The 25,554-nt window shown below is 35.7% G+C and overlaps 1 protein-coding gene across 1 annotated transcript in view; it reads right to left on the reverse strand.

The window, feature by feature from the left end:
- The window catches only part of STXBP4 (syntaxin binding protein 4), a 207,062-nt gene that overhangs the window by 121,911 nt on the left and 59,597 nt on the right, over positions 1-25,554 (reverse strand). The window contains exon 10 of the mRNA XM_007949651.1: positions 23,504-23,569. Within this exon, the coding sequence (XP_007947842.1) occupies positions 23,504-23,569 (66 nt within the window). The remainder of the gene's footprint in view (positions 1-23,503; positions 23,570-25,554) is intronic.

Here is a 25,554-nt window from a genome sequence, read left to right on the forward strand (position 1 = left end):
CTAAAGGTGTGCGGTAATGTACCAAACAGTGTTTCTTTGCTATTCATAAGGTTTTCCCTGGCCAATTCTTTGAGAAGTGGATGGCCTCTTGCTTCTTCCTAGTCTGTCTCAGTCTATAAGCTGGGCTGTTACCTGTGCACCAGGTGCATCTCACTGGGTTTTAAACACCACAGGCTCAGCCTCAAAACTCATGTCTACATGTCACCATAGTAGGACAAACCAATAGACAAGTTTGTCTTGCTGTTGGAGACCTCTCGTATCACCCCCACCTGGGTCCCTGTGGCTGACTGTACCTCTGTCTGGCTTCCTGGCTTTTAATCCCCTTTCTCCTGCTCTTCCCGCCTGCTGCTTTGGGCGTCCCTGAGTTGTCTCTCCTCACCTGTAACCCAAGAGAGCCAAAGTATGATCTTGAATGGAGAACTGATTTGCTCTGTAAACTTTCACCCAAATCACAATAAAAAGTTTTTTTTTCTTTTTTTTTAAAAAAGAAAGCTTTATCTAACATGAATAGATGTTTCATTTAATATAAAAATGAGTGGATAAGTGAGTTGACAAAAAGTGAATATGACTATTTAGTTTTTCATATGTAATAAATGCCTTAGCGCTTTTATTAGTAAGAAGCTTCCATAGGAAAGTTCTTCATGAAGGGTTTCAATTTTATGGGAATATTAGTAGAATTACATTTCATTTGAATAATTGCAGTAACAACCACAAAACATCTATGGAAAAAAAGCCATCTATGGAAAAAAAACACCACTTAACGAAAAGCAAATCATTTCATTATCCTCTCTTTACACATATAATTAAAAAAAAATCCTTTTACGATATTTACTAAACAGATGAGAATCTATCAAAACCAAATGAAATTTTTAAAAATGCCACGGTTGGGAAAGGACAGTTATACTTGACGATGTTCAACGATTTTATTTTTTGGTTTTCTATTAAAGATATGATTTTAAAGTTAAGCACATCAGTTTATAGTTCTTTAAAAAATGACAGTTTTCCACCATGAGTCTCTCATGATCCCAAGGTCCACATAATCTTGAAGGACCTTCCTAACTCCATCCAAATCTCTGATTCTATATGGGCAACTCTTCTTTGTAAATATGTAATAATGACAGACATCTGCAAATCAAAAAGAAAAAAGACTTTCTCCAGTTTGTGTGAAAAAACAAAATCCTCACTTTGCAAATGAAGCTTTGGTTAAGCTTTTTATGGGAAAAGCAGGTCGATCAGATTATAATTAGCTCTAATTAAGCCTCCCAAGAGCTGTCAACTTCTTTACCTGCAGCTGCCTGACTCTCCAAAAGGTGCAAAATTGATTTCTGCCTCTGAACATCAAAGAAAATCAAAGAAACAATTTTCAATCTCCTTTCTAAACAGAAGTTCCTAATCAAGGACAGACACACAAGTGTATCTACCTGATACATTTTACTATATGAAAGTTGTAGGTTTTCAATGTAAGTATTAGTTAATTAAGCCCCCCATTTTGAAGATATTTTTAACCTTGAACATGTGTGTTTGGTTTAGTGAGGGTTGACACTAAAAAAACAAACAAAACTATTTCCCTGCTTCTTCAGTTCTGATTACAAATGTACCCAAGGGGAACATTTACAGTATCAGAAATTTCCTTTCATAATCAGTGTTAAATCTTCTTCATTGCAACATGGTACAACTCGAAGGCTGCTTTTCCAGATACTGAACATTTATCATTAGTCTGAAGTTTGGAGTTTAATGGAGACCTGATTACAGAACAGAAATGCCCTCCTACCAAATTAACCTCTTTGGGTTTAATTCAGTTTGAATAAATCTTATATATATATATATATATATATATATATATATATAACTTATTTTGAAGAGTTCGTCAGACCTGTAAATTTGAATCTAAATACCAGACTATCTAAACAGATAAGATTTTTAAGTGGATTTGGAAGAATAAGATTTGGAAGAATAAATCAGTGAGAACTGGGGAAAAAGAAGTTAGAAAAAAATAAAGAAACAAACAAGGTGAGACTTAGTCCAAGGGTTTAAGACATTCATAAAGCTACAATAGTTGATACTATTAATAAGAGTTAGATAAAACATTCATTCATTTACCTAATAAATGTTTATTGACAAAGAGACTAGACAGCCCAGATAGTCAACAAGAGACCCTACATTATGTAAGAATTTATAACAATAATGATACCACAAAATAATAAATGGTTGAGACTACAAACGATCTGATTTTTAAAAAATGTAGATTTCATTTCATATCATTACCAAACAAAATAATTTCTTAGATGGTTTAAATAAAGAAAAACATAGGGAAATATGCATCTAAAATTTGGCTAGGAAGTCATTAAACTGCAAAGGCAATTCATATGTAGGGTATATAGGGGAAAATATTTGCCCCAGATTTGGTAGGAAAAAGATTAATATATTTATAATGTAAAGAGATCTTATAAATTAATGGAGGAAAAAAGAGGAAACAATTATTGATTAAGAATACAATAGGTGGGAAGAAGAAAAAGCAGGAGTGGAAATGGAAAACCAGTAAGATAAGGGGTATATGGTCAAGAGTAGCAATCACATCAGAAAATCAGCTGCCTTTAATATTGAAGAATTTTGATGGAGTTCACAATTTAATTTAAAATCCATGGTCACAGACAATCTTAGACATCAATACATGGATGCCAATGAATCAAAGTACACTATTTTTGAGTTGTTGTTCTTGTTAGGTACCATCGAGTTGGTGCCAACTCATAGTGACCCTATGCACAACAGAGTGAAACACTGCCCAGTCCTGTGCCATCCTCACGATCCTTACTATGCTTGGGCCCATTGTTGCAGCACTATGTCAACCCATCTCACGGACGGTTTTTTCCCTTTTTTGCTGACTTTCTCCCAAGCATGATATCTTTCTCCAGTGACTGGTCCTTTCTGACAATACGATCAAAGTAGGTGAGATGAAGTCTCGCCATTCTTCTTCTAAGGAACTTTCTGGCTGCACTTCCTCCAGGCAGATTTGTTTGTTCTTCTGGCAGTTCACGGTATTTTCAGTATTCTTCATGAACTCAGCAATTCAAAGGCATCAACTCGTCTTCAGTCTCCTTATTCACTGTCCAGCTTTCACATGCATAAGAGGTTACTGAAAATACCATAGCTTGGGTTAGACAAACCTTTGTCTTCAAAGTGACATCTTTGCTTTTAACACTTTAAAGAGGTTCTTTGCAGCAGACTTGCCCAGTGCAATACAACAATTTCTTGACTGCTACTTCTATGTGTGTTGATTGTGGATCAAAGTAAAATGAATCTTTTTTCCATATATTGTGATGCTGCCTATTTGGCTAGTTGTGAGGAGTTTTTGTTTTCTTTACATTGAGGTATACTCCATACTGAAGACTCTAGCCTTAGATCTTCATCAGTAAGTACTTCAGAAAGCAAGGTTGTATTATCTACATATTGAAGGTGTGTTTATGAGTCTTTCTCCAATCCTGATGTCAATGCTCTTCTTCATAAGTTAGGTGAAAGGATACAATCCTTATGCACACCCTTCCTGATTTCAAACCATGCAGTACCCCTTGTTCTGTCTGAATCAAGTAGAGTGATTTACTTCTGTGGGATTCAGCATGACTAGAGAAGTCTTGTTTCTAATTCTAAAAAAGTTTGTGAATAAATCACTTAACAAAATGTCATGAGTCCCATACTGAAGTAAAAGCTTCTCACATATTACACCACCAAGATAAGAGTTTTATAGTATCAACTTCCTTATCACCACTTCCTCCTTGGCTAAAATCTACTAGTTTGTCAGGCAAATTAATATATATTGCTCTAACATGAAGAAACATACAATGTTTGGCATCTACAAAGATGTTTAAAATACACTATGAAAGGTGCTCTCTTAGCAACTGACTATGGAATTTTAGAGATTTGCAGTTGTTTTTTTGTTAAATAAGGAAAGTAATACGAGTAATACTAACCTTGGTATACAAACATGTATCTAAAAATATTCCAGCTATAGAGCACCAATTCTGAAATGCTCTCTAGGAAGTGATGGTTTTGTTCTATTTTTCTTTTTGTAAGACTGACAGTTCCTCAAATATATATTCTAGCTTTCACGTGGTGCTTTCATACATAATGAGTGCTTAATAAATGTTTCTTAACTTTAACTCTTTTTCTAGGTGTCTCTTACAGAGTAACAATAGGTAATGTGTGAAACAATTGATGAGAGAGTGTGCTATGTGGTCCTTGAATAGCCAGAATCTAAAGCTCACAGGATGGAACCCAGGATCTTACTATCATCCTCTCTAATCTAGTCAACCAACTATTGGCGATATATGATCAAATGCACTGGAAGGTTTCTATGAAGAATAAGATTAGTTGCCTTCCAAATTCCTCTAACATGGGAAATTCTGTGATTCAAATTAATCTAGCACAATTAAAGTAGTGTCTTTAGTTGAATAAACCAAAACTCACTGTTATCAGGTTGATTCTGACTCAAAATTTCTCTCAGAATTCATAAGATGGTAAGATCTTTTCCATATTATTATTATTATTATTATTTCTGGAAATGAGACTTCTGAAATAGACACCTTTGTTTGCCAATGCTTGATTAGAATGCTACATTCAGATCCTGTGAATCACCAGGTATGGCTGGTGTCTGTGCGGGCAAGAATGCCAACTGGGCTGTCCCAAAGCTATGTCTTCATGTTCCTTTTCTACACAGGCTGCCTTTACCTTAGGCAGTTTCTTGGGTAGAGTCTAATGGTGTAGAACACATGACTCATTTTCTGAATCACAAAAAAAGAAATTAATGTTGAAAAATAAATCCAATCAATTTTAATATATTTCTCCACTCTGTTTGCTGTCAAAGCTTTAACGTTATAAGAGCTTTATAATCTCTTTTCTCAAACAGGATTTTTTTTTTGCTTTTTATTAACCTTTCAATTATTTATTTTATTAACCTTTTATTTTGAAATAACTGCAGATTCACAAAGAGTTGTAAGAAATAATACAGAGAGTACTGTGTACTCTTCACCTAGACTTTCCTAGTGGTTACATCTTGCATTAATATTACACAATATCACAACCACCAGGAAATTGACTTTGATAGGACCTACCAACCTTCTTCAGGTATCATCAATTTACATGTACTCAGTTAATTAAAAGAATGGAAATACTGATAAGAGTCAACAACTTAGATGGATCTCAGGGAATTATGCCGGTGAAAAGAGCCAATCTTCAAAAGTTACATATTGTGTGACTCCATTTATATAACATTCTTGAAATGACAGAATTATAGAAGGAGAATGGATTAGTGGTTACCAGGCATTAGGGAAGGAGACATGGAAGGAGCTGGCTATGGCTATGGAAGAGAAGCATGAAGGATCCTTGTGCAGAAAGTTTTTCATAGAAAATAAAAGTTGATGTTTTGAGGTTACAAGGAAATGGGAATGGAAATGGAAACACAGGGACATCTTACCAGAGCACCCTACAAGGATGGAAAAGCCAAACAAATTAAATACACGTTTTCTTTCTGTTTCTCTCTGAAGGTAAGATGGCATCTTAGAATTCTCTCTAGTGTTCTACTGAAAAACTACAAAATATTCAGATGACCAGAGAAGAATAAAAAGGGAGTGGGAAGTCATATAAATTCTTCAAATTAGAGGCTTTACTGTTTCTTTAATAAATGAACAAAGGATACAATCTCTAAAAGTATAAAATGTAAAAAACCAAACACTGCCATTGAGTCGGATCCGACTCATAGCGACCCCTCTTTGGGTTTCTGAGGCAGTATCTCTATGGAAGTAGATTGCCCAGTCTTCCTTCCTAGGAGTGGCTGGTGGGTTTGAACTGCCAGCTTTCCAGTTAGCAGTCAAATGCCATAGGCACCATGCCACCAGAGCTTCTAAACAGGTCTTTAGTAATCACTTATTACTCATTTCCCTCTTTTTTTGGACAGGTGAAACTGAAAGAATGCATTTACAATAAATTATCAAATAATTAGTATCAAAAAAGCATAGAGATTTTTTATGCAAATAAGAATGCAAACAATCCAATAAAACAAGGGTAAGAGACATTTCACCAAAGAAATACCATTAAAACATATGAAGAGCATCATTGGTGATCTGATCAGTGAAATGCAATGCAAGAACACAGAAGGTACATCTTTATACCTGTTAATTGGGAAAAATTATAAAATCTGACAATACCTAGTATTGGAAAGGTTGTGGAGAGTGTAAATTGATGAAAGCCAAGAAAATTGTATGACAAAAAAACAGGTAAATAACTAAGAGTAACTGTAATAATTGTTCATATGTTTAACTAGAGACATGTAAAAATTGTTCATAGCAGCACAGTCCACAATAGCACTAACCTGGAAAAAACATTATCTGGAAAACTGGCAAACCACAGAGGTAGCATTATGAATCAATGAAGACAGGAAAAAATCTGTTGCTGTTAAGTCTATTACGACTCATAGTGATGCCATAGGACAGAGTAGAACAGCTCCATAGGGTTTCCAAGGCTGCAATCTTCATGGAAAAGACCAAAATGGATGTCAGAACAGACTCTGAAACTTGCTCTTGAACAGAGAATACCTAAACTAAAAGGAAGAAATGATGAAATAAAAGAGCTGAATAGATGATTTCAAAGGATAGCTCAAGAAGACAAAGTAAAGAATTATAAGGAAATGTGCAAAGACCTGGAATTAGAAAACCAAAAAGGAAGAACATGCTCAGCACACTTCTCAAAGTGGAAGCTCTGAAGAAAAAATTCAAGTCTTGAATTGCAATACTGAAGGATTCCATGGGCAAAATATTGAACAATGCAAGAAAACACCAAAAGAAGTTGGAAGGAATATGCAAGGTCACTATACCAAAAAGAATTGGTCGACATTCAGCTATTTCAGGAGGTATCATATGATTAAGAACCAACGGTATTGGAAGAAGTCCAAGCTGCATAGAAGGAATTGGTGAAAAACAAGGCTACAGGAATGGATAGAACTGAGATGTTTCAGCGAATGGTTGCAGTACTGAAGGTGCTTACTCATTTATGCTAGGAAATTTGGAAGACAGTTACCTTCAACTGACTGGAAGAGATCCATGTTTGTGCCCATTCCAAAGAAAAGTGATGCAACAGAGTGTGGAAATTATGAAACAATATCATTAATATCACACACAAGTAAAATTTTGCTGAAGATAATTAAAAAACGGTTGCAGCAGTATATTGACAGGGAACTTACAGAAATGCAAGCCAGATTCAGAAGAGGACATGGAAGAAGGAATATCATTGCTATATCAGATGGATCTTAGCTGAAAGCAAAGAATACCAAAAAGATGTTTACCTGTGTTTTATTGACTATGCAAAGGCATTTGACTATGTAGATCTTAACAAATTATAGATAATATGCAAAGAATGGGAATTTCAGAACACTTAATTATGCTCATGAGGAATCTGTACATAGACCAGGGGACAATTCAAACAGAAAAATGGGATACTGCATAGTTTAAAGTCAGGAAAGTCATGCATCAGGGTTGTATCTTTTCACCATGTTTATTCAATCTGTAGGAGCTCTGGTGGTGTAGTGCCTAAAGCATTTGACTGCTAACCAGAAGGCTGGCAATTTAAACCCACCAGCCACTCCTTGGAAGGAAGATTGGGCAATCTACTTGGGTAGAGATACAGCCTTGGAAACCCAAGGAGGGGTCGCCATGAGTCGAATCGACTCAATGGCAGTGAGGTTTTTTTTTTTTTTTTAATTCAACCTGTATGGTGAGCAAATAATCTGAGAAGCTGGACTGTATGAAGAAGAACGTGGCATCAGAATAGAAGGAAGACTCATTAACAACCTGCGACATGCTGACGACACAACTTTGCTGAAAGTGATGATGACTTGAAGTACTTATTGATGAAGATTAAAGACTACAGTCTGCAGTATGGATTACACCTCAATCTAAAGAAAACAAAAATCCTCACAATGGATCAATAAGCAGCATAATGATAGATGGAGAAAAGATTGAAGTTGTCAGACTTCATATTACTCAGTTCTACAATCAGTACCAATGGAAATAGCAGTCAGGACATCAGACGATGACGTATTGCATTGGGCAAATCCGCTGCAAAAGACCTCTTTCAAGTGTTGAAGAGCAAAGATGTCTCTGAAGATTAAGGTGTGCATAACCTAAGCTATAGTATTTTAAATCACTTCATATGCATGTGAAAGCTGGACAACGAATAAAGAAGAAAGAAAAATTGATTCCTTTGAATCATGGTATTGATGAAGAATACTGAAAATATCATGGACTTCCAGAAGAACAAACAAATCTATCCTGGAAGAAGTGCAGCTGAAATGCTTCTTAGAAGTGTCAAGGGCGAGATGTCGTCTCATCTGCTTTGGTCATGTGGTCAAAAGGGAGCAGTCCCTGGAGAAAGATACCATGCTTGGTAAAGTGGAACGCAAAAATGCAACCATTGCCGTGGAGTCGGATCCGAATCATAGCTACCCTTCCTTGGGTTTCCAAGGCAGTATCACTATGGAAGTAGATTGCCTAACCTTCCTTCCGGAGAGTGGCTGGTGGGTTTGAACCGCCAGCCTTCTGTTTAGCAGTCATATGCCTTAGGCACTATGCTACCAGTGCTCCCTGGTAAAGTGTAGGGTCAGAGAAAAAGGGGAAGACCCTCAAGAATATGGATTGACACAGTGGCTGCAACAGTGGGTTCAAGGATAGCAAGGTTTGGAAGAATGGCACAGGACTGGACAATGTTTCGCTTTGTTGTACATGGAGTCACTATGAGTCAGAATCAACTCCACAGCACCTAACAACAATCTTACAGGAGGAGATTGTCACATCTTTCTTCTACAGAGCAGCTGATGTGTTTGGATCACTACACCACCAAGGCTGTGAAGAGAGGTGGTTGTTGTTGTTATTAGGTGCCATTGAGTCTGCTCCAACTCGTAGTGACCCAGTGCAAACAGAATGAAACACTGCCCACTCCTGTGCCAGTCTCACAATCTTATACCTGAGCCCATTGTTGCAGCCACTGTGTCAATCCATCTCTTTGAGGGCCTCCCCCTCTTTTGTTGACTCACCACTTTACCAAGCATGATATCCTTTTCCAGGGAATGGTCCCTTCTGACAACAGGACCAAAGTAGGTGAGACCAAGTTTGTTTGTTCCTGCTTCCAAGGAGCATTCTGGCTGCACTTCGTCCAGAACAGATTTGTTTGTTCTTTTGGCAGTCCAAGGTACATTCAGTATTCTTTGCCAACACCACAACTCAAAAGCATCAACTCTTCTTCAGTCTTCCCGAAGACACATATGAGGCGACTGAAAATACTGTGGCTTGGGTTAAGCGTATCTTAGTGTTCAAGGAGACATCTTTACTCTTCAGCACTTTAAAGAGGTCTTTTGCAACAGATTTGCCCAGTGCAATACATCGTCTGATGTTTTGACTACTGCTTCCGTTGGCATTGATTGTAAAACCAAGTAATATGGAATCTTTAACAACTTCAATCTTTTCTCCATTTATTGTGATGCTGCCTATTGGTCCAGTTGTGAGGATTTTTGTTTTCTTTATGTTGAGATGTAATCCATACTGCAGACTATAGTCTTCAATCTTCATCGGTAAGTGCTTCAAGTCATCCTCACTTTTAGCAAGCAAAACTGTGCCATGTGCATATTGCAGGTTGTTAATGAGTCTTCCTCCAATCCTGATGCCATGGTCTTCTTCATATAGTCCAGCTTCTTGGATTATCTGCTTAGCATACAGATTGAATAAGTATGGTGAAAGGATACAAACCTGACACACTCCCTTCCTGATTTTAAACCATGCAGTACCTCCTTGTTCTGTTCAAATGGCAGCCTCCTGGTCTATGTAGAGGTTCCTGATGAGCACAATCAAGTGTTCTGGAATTCCCATTTTTCTTAGTACAATTATCTGTGTAAGGACAACTTATTGCTCTTCTTAGGGATATATTTACTTAATCTGTTCTTAAAGTGTCCTTTATTGCTTCATCCATTAAGTAAGATCACTCACATGCCAGCTGTACCAACTAAGTTTATGTTCAACTTCAATTGTCCATAGAGAATCCTGGGCTAATCTGACCTTACATTTCTGCTTCAGGACTTTGCCCTTCTAAGCATTCAACCCAACTTTTGCACAGGTGAGGGAGGGCAACTACAATTGGGCTTATCTGAACCTAGAGAGGTTGCCAAATGAACAATTTCCCCTGTTTCTTTAGGGCAAAGACCAGTTCAGACAGGCTAAATATTTGGGTTTTGGACTGTTCACCAATTTATTGCTGCCTTAGGTCATAACACTATACTGAAAGAAAGTTTAAAAACAACTTAAGTTTGAGAACATTTTATAGAAAGTTGATCAAAGAGAATTGCTAGAAGAGTGACCCAAGCCTGTTAAATGTTGTTATAACTTGAAGAAAATAACAACAAATATAATTTCATAGGAAGTTATGCTCATGATTTTAAACAGTAAGGTTGGGTTATTCTCTAAAGCATAACAACTCATAATATTATTTAGACTTTAGAGAACAGGAGAGCCAGTTCTTTTCAGAACAATGATTAAGTATTCCGGTAGCCATTCCTGGTTGAAAAATCAATGGGCTTGATCTTTCTGGTAAAAAGGGATCCCCTCACAGCTTTGTTCTTTCCTTTTTAATTTATTCCTACCCTCACTCTCTCGTTCTTCTTCCTTTCTTCCTCCTTTGTCCCTGCCCCTTTTAGTTGTTCACTGCTTTCTTTTGGGGCACCTACATGAAATAAAGCTAAATGGATTTCCATAATTTAAAGTAGTTAATGAGCCTTCTGCAAACAGCTAAGGTGCTGGGCTGTTAACTGAACGGTTGGTGGTTGGAGTCCACCCAGAGGTCTGGTGATCTACCAAAAACCGGCCTTTGAAAATCCTGTGGTGCACAGTTCTACTCTGAAACACGTGAGGTCATCAGAATTGACCTTGTGGTGACTGCATTGTACCTTCAGAAGGAGAGATTATTCTGTTTTCAGGATTAGGCCACTGTCTCAAGATAAATCAATTGTAAGTGAGTAAATAAAGGTTATCAAATTGTATCCCCTTGTCACAACTGGTAACCATTATTGGAAAACATAGTAAAAATCAATCTAGTGGTCATTTCCAATGTATTTAATGGGTTTATATTGCATAATTGTTAGTACTCTGACTTCATGTTAAGGTCTTCAAATAGATACCAAATCAAAGGGAACAAAACTTTGCCAAATTTCATACCACTAAAGTTTCTGTTTTTTAAATGTCTTTAAGACTTATACACTCTTACTCTTAATTTGTAATTTTTAAAGACTATTTCATTAATTGTGAACAAACAGAAATTCTTGGAAAAATGCAGTGGCAGTATTTTCATTAAAACATAGGAACTCTTTCATTAATAATAAGTTTATATCACTCCAATCTCATTAACAAAATATCATACTATATACATAAGAGAGAAGCTCTGGTAGCATAGTGCCTAAGGCATTTGACTGCTAACCAGAAAGCTGGTGGTTCAAACCCACCAGCCACTCCTGGGAAGGAAGATTGGGCAATCTACTTCTGTAGTGATACCACCTCGGAAACCCAAGGAGGGGGCGCTACGAGTCGGATCCGACTCGTTGGCAATGAACTTTTTTTTTTTTTCCTTAAATACATAAGAGAAGCACTGGTGGCTCGTGGTTAAGTGCTCAGGTGTTAACCAAGAGGTCAGCTGTTAGAACCCATCAGCCCCTCCAAAGGAAAAAAGACCTGGTGATCTGATCCCTTAAAGATTACAGACAGCCTAGGAAACCCTATGGGGCATTCTGCTTGGTCATACAAGGTCACTGTGACATAGAATTGACTTGATGGCATACAACAATACAATAATAAGATACACATAAGAGAAATTCAGCGGTATGCATAATCCATACATTATCTATAAAAAATGGATTGTTGTCAGGTTGATTTTGGGTATTCTATTATTTACCACAAGTACTTGTTTCTGAAATGAAGAGCAGTGTTTCAGTATATATGCCTGTGGGTTTGTATACAGAGAGACATATACAGATTTTTCTACTTTTTTTCAAACTGAAAACTAAACATTGTGGTAGCACTACAGAAGTGGATTGCCCAACCTTCCTTCCAAGGAATGGCTGGGGGGTTTGAACTGCCAGCCTTCTGGTTCACAGTCAAATGCCTTAGGCACTATGCCACCAGAGCTCCCAAACATTAAACAATATTATGAATTAAAACATCTTCACTCAATTTCATTTCTCCTGTTTTGTTAATTGTATCATTATAATCTGAATCAACAAATCACAAAGCTGCTCCCTTTGCTTATTAGAGCTCTGGTAGCATAGTGGCTAAAGCACTTGACTGCTAACCAGAAGGCTGGCGGTTCAAACCCACCAGCCACTCCTCGGAAGGAAGGTTGGGCAATCCTACTTCCGTAGTGATACTGCCTCGGAAACCCAAGGAGGGGTCGCTATGAGTCGGGGCCGACTCGATGGCACATAACAACAACAACAACAACAATATTGTTAAGTCTGCTTGACTTTATCCCCATGGTATCTTTCACACTGCACTGATCCCTTTGGTGTATTCCCATTACCACCACCACCCAGTTAAAACTTTTACTACCTGTCATCTGGACAAACACTTCTCAAGTTCAGAGGGGAATTAACAATTAAAATGACAAGAACAGTAAAGTAAAGAGACCAGAAGAAGACATGCTGTAAATTTCACAATAAATGGAGATGCAATTTGCTGTGGCAGAACAAAACAAGCTGTCTGTTATATAAAAAAGTGTTTAAACATATAAAAAGTGAGAAATATTAAAAGGCATTTTTGCAAACGCAGAGTGAATGTGATTAATTTTCTCTTCATAGTCAAAACAGGATCAATTAGTTACCTGAAATCAGAATTCAATGTCCAATAATTTAAGTTTGGATGGCTATAAAATTGCTTGGATTTTTGTGTAAAGAAGGAAATCATTTTTCCATTTAGATGTTAATTTTACTCATGGTCACTGTTGTTAGAAAAGTGTGAGGAAAGATATTTTCTAAATCTGAAAGGTCTTCAAATAAGCCAAAAAAACAAATACGCCCATAGAGTGCAAGAATTCATAACAGTATCGGTGATCAGTTGATTGACAACTGGAAAACTTGGAAGAACATTTCTTTAGCTTTAGGTGAATCATGCATATAGGAAACTACACAACTCATACTTTGGACATGCTTTAAATTTACAAAAAAGTATTTTCAACTTGCAGCCTACAATTTCAGACTAAAGGACTAGAAATTGTTGATTCTTTTATAAGTATCAAAGAAGAGTCTCAGTTAGATGTGGGAAAAAAAACAACCAAACAAAAAAACATTTTTTATCATGAGAGATAGTCTTCTGGTTATGTTGGGCCAAAACCTCATATTTATAAAAAATTTAAAACCCGAGATTGGTGTTTTCTTTATTGTTTCATTCTGTTATATGATACATTTTGAAAGTGTTTTATAACATCTGGGGCAGACAGTATAAAAAGCATCATGGATATAGTTGTTAACATCAGCCATTATATGCATGCAAATCCTATGAATCTGCCAGTTTACAGAATTTTTAAAAGAAACAGAAGACAATAAATTTAATGATCATATATTCTTTGCCAAGGATTCCTGGCTGAATTGTGAAAAACTTAATGTACTTTTATGTCCAATTCAAGATTTTCTTAAAACAAAAGAAAAATTTGCTTAATATTCAATAATCAAAGACAATGGCTGTGTGATTTATTTTTTCATGGATATCACACTGCATATGAATGAGTTAAATTTGAAGCTCCAAGGAAAGGAAAAGTTTATTTGTGAAGCTAGAAAAGTATGAGAACTTACACCTAAATAGAAAATCTTTGTAGTCTAAATCAATAATATTAGTATATATATACACATACACACACATATATATATTACTATAAATCAATATCTCGGAAAGAAGGTTGGGCAATCCTACTTCTGTAGTGATACTGCCTCGGAAACCCAAGGAGGGGTCGCTATGAGTCAGGGCTGACTCCACGGCACATAACAACAACATAAATCAATATGTAGATTTAAATTATTGATTGCATTTTGTAAACTGGGTTTCAAAACTAAAAAAAAAAAAATTGAAGTAATTTTGTTAATGTTGTTGTGTGCTGTTGATTCCAACTCATAGTGACTCTGTAAGACAAAGTAGAACTGCCCCATAGGGTTTTCCATGTAATCTTTATGGGAGCAGATTGCAAAGTCTTCACCTGTGGAGGGCCAGGTGGGTTCAAACTGCTCACTTTTTTGGTTAGCAGATGAGCACTTAACCATTGTGTGGTTTGTATTCTTGATTACTTTTTAAATTTCATTGATACTGATAAATTTAAAATTCTTTCAATTTATGCAATATCTTCTTGAATTTGATGTTAATAATGCTGAATTGACACAAAGTTAGTGAATGTATTGAAGAGATGTAGTTTGGAACATGATTTTGCTTCCAAGGAAATTGACTCTTTGAAGAGAAGATGAAATAGTTTTGTCAATGTGGATATAAATATTAAAATTAAATGATTTTGCACACTTCTGTTATTAGAAATTTTTAAGTATGTTTGGAAAAATTTGGTTAAATCTACCTTTTCCAACTATAAATTTTATGAAATCTAAATACAGATTCAGTATTTTTAATGAAAATTTAGTGTTTATATTGACATGTATTTTAAATGTAAAATAAAAGGATTTCATATAGAGTATAAAAAAGAATATAAAACAGTTCAATAATCAATTTTTATATTATTTCATGCTAAAGTGTAATATTAGAATTAATTTTACCTGTTTCTTTTTAATATCTCTTTTTTTTTAATAATGTGGAGGGAGACTAGAGGGGAACTTCCTCAGCCTGACAAAGAATATCTACAAAAATCCTACAGTGACCATCATATTTAAAGGTGAGAAGCTAAATGCTTTCCCCACAAGACTGGAAGCAAGACAAAGATTTCCTCTCTCATTACTCTTATTCTATATGATACTGGAAGTCCTAGAAAACGCAATTAAGACAAGAAAGGAAATAAAGGGTACGTAGATTGGGAAGGAAGAAATAAAAGTGTTTTTCTTTGCAGATGATATGTTGTCTCTGAAGAAAATCTCAAAGAATTAACAAAAAAAACTCCTGGAACTAATAATGTGTGATTATAAACAAACACCAGAAGGCTGGCGGTTCAAACCCACCAGCCACTCCTGGGAAAGAAGATTGGGCAATCTACTTCAATAGTGATACCACCTCAGAAATCCAAGGAGGGGTTGCTATGAGTTGGATCCAAATCCACAGCAATGAGTTTTTTTTTTTTTTGGTATTGAGTTGATTGCTTTAGGACAGATAGAAGTGCCCCACAGGGATTCCAAGGCTGTAAATCTTTATGGAACCAGACTGTTTCATTTTTCTCCCATGGAGCGGCTGGTATGTTTCAATGCTGATCTTTTGGTTAGTAGCTGAGCGCTTTAACTGCTACGCTACCAGAGCTCCTTAGTAAGTGATTAAAGCAAGTAATTTGCTTTCCTACACACTAGCAATGAACAACTGGAATTTAAAATTAAAAACACAATACTATTTAACACTTGCACTAAAAATGTGGTTGCTCAAAATTTAACAATACACATATGGCCTCACTTTTTCTCTTCAACAATACTGTTCAAGACTGTTGTAGCAGTTTCTTATCAGATCTTGTTACTTCCTAAACTGCTATCAGATTAATCTTCTTAAAGTATAAATATCCTTCATTCAGTCACCAAGCACTTACTGAGTTCCTACTCTGTGCCAGTTATTGTTCTGTTTGCTTAAGATTCATCAGAGAACAAATCAAAGACACCTGCCTTCATGAAGCTTTCCTTCTCGTTGTGGAATACAGATAATGGGCAAAACCATAACAAGCAAATTATATAGAATATTAGAAAGAAATCGATAATACAAAACACATATACACATAGAGCAATTAGCGGGAGTAGGGGAGTGATGATGGCCAGAGGGGTGAGAGCAAGCAGTAGAAGAGGGGAGAAAAGAAGATGAAAGTAGGGGATGACAAGGTCACTGAAGTAAGAGGAATGTGAGAGGTGGAGGTGAGATGGTAAATTACATAGATTTTGGCATTTACTTGTAGATTTCTACTTTTAGGACTTTTGGCTTTTACTTTGAGTGAACTGGAATGTCATGGAGAGTTCTGATTTAAATTTTAAAAGTATCTTTCTGGTTGCAATGTTCAGATTAGACTGTAGGGGGAGCAAGGGTGAAAAAGGGCTATAACAATAACACAGGCAGGAGAGGATGGTGCCTTAGACCACTGCTGGAGATGGTAAACTTCTGTAATTTTTAAAGAAAAAAAAGTAGGGTCAAATATTTGAATGTGGAGTGTGAGAGGGAGGGGGGATTATAGGTGGAGCAAATTGTTCATTTTATTTTCTCTCTCAAACATCTTCAATGATAGCCCATTGTTTAAAACTGTAATTATCATTCAAGTGTCATGCTTTGGCTCCAACATAGCCACCCAAATGTAATTTCCTAACACCTTCATCTGTCCATGACCCCCTTCTGTGCTCTGTGCTCTCCTAGGCTTCTAATAACAATGATGATGATGACTGCTGAGTATAATGATAAAATAAATAAATCACAACTGTTATTTTTTAGGGACTGACCATATGCTTGATTGTTTTAGGCCCTTAATATTCATTATCTTAAATGCTATGAACAGATTATGAGATGGATATTATTACTGTTTTGAGTTGAAGGCAAAATATGCTAACAAATAACAGTAAAGATATCATTCAAAAAAGGCCTACTTTGGCTCTGAAGACAAGCTTTTCTTCTCATATTATGATTCTCATTACTGTCTACTCTGCCTGAAATGTGTTTTCAAGCTTATATATCACATTACCTATGAAAAGTCTCCTGATTTCCCTAGTTTTTCCTCCCACAAATCAAATAGTTAAAATAAATCATCTCTACGTATTTGTTTTGGCACTCACTATTTCTTCTTCTGTATTTTAGTTATTTAAAATAATAGTATTTTTGAGTGCTTACTATGTGCTATATATATAAATTACATACTATATAAATTATATAGTCTATATAATTACTACTATATAAATTATTGGGAGCTCTGGTAGCATAGTGCCTAAAGCATATGACTGCTAACCAGATTACTCCACCTTTCTAAGCCCATTTTCTCATCTGTAAAATGGGTTTGATAATACAATCCTTCAAGCGTATACTGGAAATATTAAGTAATAATTTATAGAGTATAATTATATAATATATAAATAATAATTTATATGCTGTTGTTGTTGTTATGTGCCGTTGAGTCGGACCCGACTCATAGAGACCCCTCCTTGGGTTTCCGAGGCAGTGTCACTATGGAAGTAGATTGCCCCATCTTCCTTCCAAGGAGTGGCTGGTGGGTTTGAACCACCAGTCTTCTGGTTAGCTTGTTGTTGTTATGTTATGTGCCGTCGAGTTGGCCCCGACTCATAGTGACGCCTCCTTGGGTTTCCGAGGCAGTATCACTACGGAAGGAAGGTTGGGCAATCCTATTTCCAGTATACGCTTGAAGGATTGTATTATCAAACCCATTTTACAGATGAGAAAATGGGCTTAGAAAGGTGGAGTAATTTGCCTGAGGTCAAAAGCTAGCAAGTGGAAGTATTAGTGTGTGAACCTAGACAGTTTGACATCAAAGTCGATCATCTGCTGCACTAATCATTTTTTCAATTTACTGTGCCTCACAGAAGATTCTCTCTGTCCTTCCTGCTAAGCCCCTCAAATCTATGCCCCATTTTTTCCTACTGAACACTACTAAGTTCTGAAACATATAGGTCCTAGGTCATTTATTCATGCACAATTGACCTTCCTTAATAACAGAAAATAATCCTTTCAGAGAAATAAATACAGGAGGGCCTCATGTGGAAAAAGTAGGTATTGCTATGAAAAGAAATAAAAACTACACTCCTCGGAAGATGGGGCAATCTACTTCCGTAGTGATACTTCCTTGGCAATCCAAGGAGGGGTCGCTATGAGTCGGGTCTGACTCTATGGCACATAGCAACAGCAACATTTTCCTTTAGATTCATGTCTTACATCAGCCTTTAATGTAATTATCATTTTATCAAGAATGCTTGATATTCTAAAGCTGATAAGTTCCAAGTATTTAGGAGAAAAAAAAAATTGTGTGTATGCACCTCAGCTTGGTTATCCATTTTTCTGTTGATGGGCCTTTAGGCTGTTTCCATCTCTTTGCTATTGTGAATAGTGCTGCGATGAACATGGGTGTACATGTATCTGTTCCTGTGCTGGTTCTCACTTCTTTAGGATATATACCTAGTAATGGGATTGCTGGAAGAAAATAATATATCTAATTCCAACTTTTTAAGGAATCACCATACTGATTTCCACAGTGGTTGTATCATTTTACTGTCCCACCTGCAGTGCATCAGAGTCCCAATCTCTCCACATCGTCGCCAGCATTTGTTCTTTTCTGTCTTGTTGAAGTTTGCTATTAGCTGATGCCCTAATTCTTCAGATTCACCCTCTTGCCAACATGCTCATCAGGGAGAAAGAAAGTATTCTTGTAAACCACTGATATTTCAAGGATGTTGCTGCTGAGATTTTGCATAATCTCTGTCTCTATCTTTATCTCTTTTTTCTCTATATTTATATAGCTAAAGATATAAATGTTTATAACTGGCTGCCATCAAGTCAATTCTGACTCATGGCAACCTCATGTGTGTGAGAGTAGAACTGTGCTCCACAGGGTTTTCAATGGCTGATTTTTTGGACAGAGATCACCAGGTCTTTCTTCCAAGGTGCTCTGGATGGATTTGAACTTCCTGCCTTTTAGTTAACAGCCAAGTGTGTTAACCATTTGCACCATCCAAGCTAAAAACTAACTGCCATTGAATTGATTCTGACTCATAGGGACCCCATTGGCTTTCCACAGGTGTAAATCTTTCTGGAAGCAGACTCATCTTTCTTCTGTGGAGCAGTGGATGGGATTGAACTGCTGACCTTCTGGTTAGCAGCCAAATGCTTTTCCTACCCACCAGAGTTCCTTTTGTACCACCCAAGGAAATGTAAATACACACATAATTCTTTTGTAACCATCTTTATCATAGCTATGGATCTTTACCTCTAAAAATTTCAGTGTGTGTTTCCTATGAATGGAAACATTCTCTTACATAACCATAGAACAATTATCAAATTCAGGAATTTAATGTTGACTCATTACTGTTTTGGTTATCTAGTGCTGCTCTGACAGGAATATACCACAAGTTGGGTGGCTTTAACAAACAGGAGTTTCTCTTCCAATTTGGAGGCTTAAAGTCTGAGTTCAAAGTGTCAGGCTCTAAGGGCTGCCTCCTACTCCCAGCCCACTGAAGCTGGAGGTTTTTCTTCATACAGTTGCTGGCTGCTGGGACTGACAAGCCCAAGGTTGACAAGTAAAAAGGCTCTAAGGGCTGCCTCCTACTCCCAGCCCACTGAAGCTGGAGGTTTTTCTTCATACAGTTGCTGGCTGCTGGGACTGACAAGCCCAAGGCTGACAAGTAAAAAGGCACAAACCACATGGCAGGCCATTAATTCAAGTCCATTGAAAGCCCCAAGGTCAGCAGAGCATGGCAGGCTGCCGAACAATGACATGGCTACATGCAGGGTTCAAGTGTGCCATAAGCTGGAGACTATGCCTAAAGCTGCTTCTTATATACAGGAAGCAGACCACACCCCTAAAGCAGCTACTCAGATGGCAGTCTCCTCATGGGGAAATAACTACCACCAGCTGCCCAGCCACTCAACCAGGCCCAGCCAAGTTGACACACAACTTTAACTACCACAACTACTTTTATCTAATCTTTCTGCATTCCAATTTTGTTAGCTGACCCAATAATGTCCTTTATAGAATTTTTCTCCCTCCAAGGGAGAATCCAGTTTAGGGTTAGGTATTATATTTAGTTATCATGTCTCTTTAGCCTCTTCACTCTGGGACATTCTATAGCCTTTTTTTTAAAAATAAATAAATAAATAAATAAATAAATAAATAGGTAGGTAGATAAATGAAATAAAATAAATAAATAATAAAACTTTCCATCATTTTGTTTTTCTGATGTTTCCTGAGGCTAGACTCAGGTTATAGATTCTTGGCCAGAATAATACATAAGTGATAGTAAAGTCCTTTTAAGGGTAGCACATTTGAAGTAATAAAATGGATTTCATTGGATTTGTCCACTTTTGTCACCGGTCAAAGTATTATATGATTTCTCTACCGTATGAATATTATTTTTCAGCTTGTAAGAACTAAGCAGTTTTTAGGGAGATAATTTAAAACCATGTACATATTCTTCTCTTCATCAAAATATCTCCCTAGATTTAGCATCTAATGATTCTTGCCTGATCCCGTCTTTACTAAAATAGATGCAGAAGGCTGTTTTCCCAAGTCTAGCAGCCGCTCCATAGTTATCAGTCAGCATGGTGCATTCTACTATAAGCAAGATCCCTCCTCTTTCCCCATAAATGTAACTGAATTTTGAATATTAATCTTCTATCTTGTTAGCTTATGATACTGTTTCATTTTTTCATTGATTCTCTAGGGTCTTCCAGATATGCTACCATGTCATCTGCAAATACAGTTTTCTTTTTCAATTCATGACTCTAATTGTTTTCTCTAGTCTTGTTGCATTTTCTTTTGTCTTACTTTTATCAGGTGAAAGACCAATGTTATACTTGTATCATAGAATTAGGGCAATTTTCTCAAATCTGAAGCAATTTATGTAGTTTTGCTGCTGATCGCCAAAGGTCTAGTTAAATTCTTCTGTGAAACCATCTGGCTTGGTCCTTTCTTGTAGCATTGTTCCTTGATAACTTTATTTCTATGGATATTAGTCTGTTTAGACTTTCTGTATCTACTGAGGTCAGTTTTGATAAAGTATTTTTTTCTTAAGAAAACCTTTTATTTTGATAGGTGAATTAATCCCACTTATGGTGATTAAAATGACTATTACGTTTGATCTCTGTTTTATATTGAAATTACTGGGTATATTAAATTTACTGTGCTTATTTTATGTGTCCCTTTTGCATCTTTAATAAATTCCTTTTGGTATTTAGAAAGATTTTAATTTTTATTCTGTAAGTTACATTAGTATTATTACTTTTTACAGTGCTTATATTACCCTTTTTTCTTACTCAATCTTTTCTATCTAATATGTCAGTTTTAAATGATATTCCTGGATGGCTAGCCTTTACTTAATATGTTCAACAGAATGAACATATTTTATTTTCTCCTTTTCCTTTATTTTTTTTTTTAAATTACATTCTTTTTATTTTTTATTTTTTCAGAATTTAATGTTTACACATTATCCTTTCACCCATGAACTCAATCTCATTTTAATCTCAGCTCTACAATGAAATTTGTGATGTGTTCACTATTTGGAAAGTTTTGCCAAAGTTATGCTAGTAATTTTTTGGTTGGATGAAGCTCATCCTCTCCTAGATTCCTCAGTAATACCACATGTGTACACTACTCCAGCCAAGTCCTGGCACATTCTGAACTTATGTTCTATAGCCTTGCTAGCTGAACATCAATCTGGCCATACAAAATATTTCACAATTTCTTTAGGTTACTTTCTTTAAAAGTTTCTGCTCCACCATTGCCTCCCTCTGTATGTTGTTTTTGATGCCAATCTAATTCTAGTGCTTTAGTAAGTTATATAATCTTTTTAACCAGAACTTCTGACCACTTTTTATTTTAAAATTATGATAGTTTTACTAAGGTATATGGTGGAGTTTCCAGGTCAAATTTCCCCGGTACCCTGTAACAGATTCTGATCTTCTTTCATTCTTAGAAAGCTTTCTTGGATTATAATTCTAAATATTCGTGTTGTTTAGATGTTTTGATTTACTTCTTCAGGAAACCATTTTACTTCATTTCAGTTTCATTTTCTTGATTTTCTTCAATGCCTTTTCATTTTTATATGTATTTTTTGTTGGACACCTTGTAATTCGGTTTTCGTATCTGATATGTATTTACCTTTTCCTTCTGTTTCTTTCCTATGTTTTATCAACTCTCATTCCATTTCCTCCTGCTTTTCAACACTTTCTATTCTTACTTTTTTATTTCTGACTTGTATTTTTTCATAGCCTTAAATGCTATTTGAAGATATACTTAGTTGAGTTTGGAGTGTCATGTTAGTTTTCTTCAGCTTTGTGCACTGAATTGTTTTGGAGAGTGTTCATTGGCAGGAAAGTGTGAATTCACATTGTTTGATTTTTACAGTAGTTTTTAATGATGGGGTCAGGTTTTTTTCTATTCTTTTTTTGCTTCATGGTAAGAGTTCTTAGTTCAAAGTATCCTCTTCTGTGCAGTTTCTTTTCTGGACACTGTGGTTGATGGTTGTGGGGGTGGGGGTAGGCTGGGAGAATTAATTAGTGTGTCATGTTTCTCTTTAATTTCTGTAGGATCTATAATTTTCCTCCTCTCATTTCCTTGTTTTCCTTCACTGCCTAGTCTTCAAGGATACCATGCCTTCTCTATATATCTGATTCTTCTCAAGAAACAGCGTTTCTCCAAGGCTGTTACTTCTGGTTGCATACACTTTCAAGTCTCTTTCTTATAGTCAGCGCTGATAGCGTAGTGCCTCGGAAGGAAGACTGGGCAATCTACTTCTGTAGTGATACTGCCTCGGAAACCCAAAGAGCGGTCAGTTAGGTCCGACTCGACAGCACATAACAACAACAATGAGGACCACTGAATCCTGACCTGTATTCAGTATTTTGGCATTTATTGGTACACTTTCACTTTCTGGAGGTGATTTTGTTTGTATTTCATTTAATTTCTCTACTTCCTTCATGCTTTCTTATAGTACTTTAAGTCTTACCTATGATGTTCTCTGATCCCAGGCTTGCTGTGACAAGTGAGCTGCAGCAATTTTTTCCTTCCTGCTTGATTTACATGTAAGTTGAAGGTTGTGGTGTTCTCTGTCACATAGTCATGTTGAAGGGCCATGTATAGCTTTATTTGCTCTGCTTGTCAATTTTATATCTTTGAGAGGACAATATAGGAGAGATTTGAAATCAGGTGACCACCATTCATCTCCAACAATGTTCTATAATTTAAAAAATGTTTGCATTGGATGGTGTTTTTTTTCCTTGTTTATTTATTTATTTAATGAAATGATGTATGAATAAAAGGTGAAAAGAAAAGGGAAAAAGAAAGAAAAAACAGAATAGAAAAGTAATGCGACTGATCACTTTTGGTCAATGGATATCTGGTTTTGAAAGCAATTTTCAAATAGGAGTTTTAACATTTCTTTTGAGCAGTAGTAGCAGAGCTGTAACACAGGTACTACTTCCAAAAGTAACTCCTTTATAGATCCATATGAGTATTTGCATCTGGGACATTATAATGCATTGCTGCTTTATATCTCACATGTTTACACACACACATAAAAACGGGGAGTATACATAACTCATGCACTTACTTGTTTCACATTCTGCAGTTCTTCTGTCAATTGTTTCCTTTGCCTTTCTGATTCAAATAACTTTTCCTATATTTAAAAAATCACCGAATTAATAACTTGGTATGAAGGTATTAATGAGTACTATTTTTAGTCCTTCATTGCAAAGCTTACAGAACTCCCAAACATCCAATTGCTATAATTTGAGCAGTTAGTTCCCAGTAACTTTTCTGGCTTTATAGATATTATTTCAGAGCAAACAGTTATCTACATTATCATTATGATCCTGAGTATTTTATGTTACCTTAATTAGTCATTTTTAAAAATCTCAAAATCTGAAGTTCTTATCAGATGGGGGTGACTATTACTTTCCTAATTTAATATTAGCATATTCTTAGAAGATTATGCATAAAAAAGAAGATATAACTGGTATAACTGAAATATAAAGTAATAGCTATTAAAGTAGAGGAATCTTATGCATGCATCTTCAAACTTAAAGTAAGGCTTTTACTCTGAAGTGTTCAACATTGTTAAGTATATAATAAATAAATTCATGTTTCACTGAACGAATTAGAAATACTAAGAGGAATTTAAGAGTACTCTTTACTACAACCTTGAACAGAGAAATTTCTTGGACATTAAACTGAGTGGTAAATATTCATGTCAGCCATGCAATGTTTATAAGAAGCAGTCTGCTTCCTGGTATTTTTCAGCTCATTCTTTTCTAAGAGGTGAAATGAGGGTATATGAAGATGAATGTGATGTAGCAATCTAATGAATATACCACAGACCAGGAGCCAAGACACTGCTGGCTTCCTTGATTTTATGCTCTGGCAGTCACCTTCCCTGTTGGTGTCCCAGTTTTTTGCATGTGTAAATGGAAAGTATCTCTATTTTCATTCGCCTTTGCAAAGCAGCAGCAAAGTGAACTCTGCAGAAATACTTTACATTAAATGAAGCTCACAGTGCTTTTAAAAAGTAGTTTTTAAAATAAAAATTAGCCATTGGCATCAAATCATTTTACTTTCATTTTTATCCACACTTCAAATCACACATGAAGAACAGAGATGTCAAGGGATAATGAAAAGTTGCTAGAGACCATCTATGTACTCTATGAAATTCATTTCACAACCACCATTATTTTTTGTATAATGTATAATTTTATATAATTTTGTATATAATGTATAATTTTTTTGTATAAATAAGTAGTAAAACTGAAAAGACAAACATTATTTTTAAGGAAATATTTAATTGCTTTGTAGACGATTCTGTAGCTTCTTGAAAGGTTTTCAGCTCATAGATATGCTTTGGGTAAAGAAAAATCACAAGATGAACTTTAAATGTGAATCCTAATTTACTGAATGATTCCTCAGGGAAGCACTTGTTTAAACGTTGCAGGACTGTGGCATATATAGCTGCAACTTAAAACTCTAGTAATTAATAATGATATCCAAAGAACAAAACTGCATTTGACAATGATAATGTTTTAGAAAATAAGAATATCTGAGTGTCTCTGAAAATCCTAAAGGACCATAATATTTAATGGTTTAAGCAGAAATAAACTACATAAAAATGATATCTTACCCAGGTAACCAATATAGGAGATAATTTTAAACAGAATATGAAGAAACTACTGTCAATTTATTTTTAAACTAAATTTATATTTTCCATCTAAACTCTTAACTGTCACATCAAAAAATGTAGAAAGATAGTAGTTTCAAAGTTATAAAAAGGAAGTATGTAAAATATTCCTATAGTAGTGGAATGCTTATATACATTTAGAAGGAATTGATAAAGGCTTTTATAAGGAAATTAGGTAGTATAAAGAAAACTTTATGTGTCCATGTCCTTTGATAAAGCAATTCTACTTTTAGAAATTTATTCTGTGGATATACTTGTACAATTGCTTGAAGATACATCTATAGAGCTGTTCACTGTTTCTTTTATTTGATAATAGAAAACTAGGAACAACCTAAACATCTATTATTAGAGAACTGGCAAAATAACCTTTGACAGAATTAGTAGATGTATAGGTCAATTATTAAGATCTATAAATATATATATATATATATATA

This window comes from Orycteropus afer, unplaced genomic scaffold (genome assembly GCF_000298275.1).
Source record: "Orycteropus afer afer isolate SDZICR_OR568_19922 unplaced genomic scaffold, OryAfe1.0 scaffold00249, whole genome shotgun sequence".
In the NCBI taxonomy this organism is placed as follows: Eukaryota; Metazoa; Chordata; class Mammalia; order Tubulidentata; family Orycteropodidae; genus Orycteropus; species Orycteropus afer.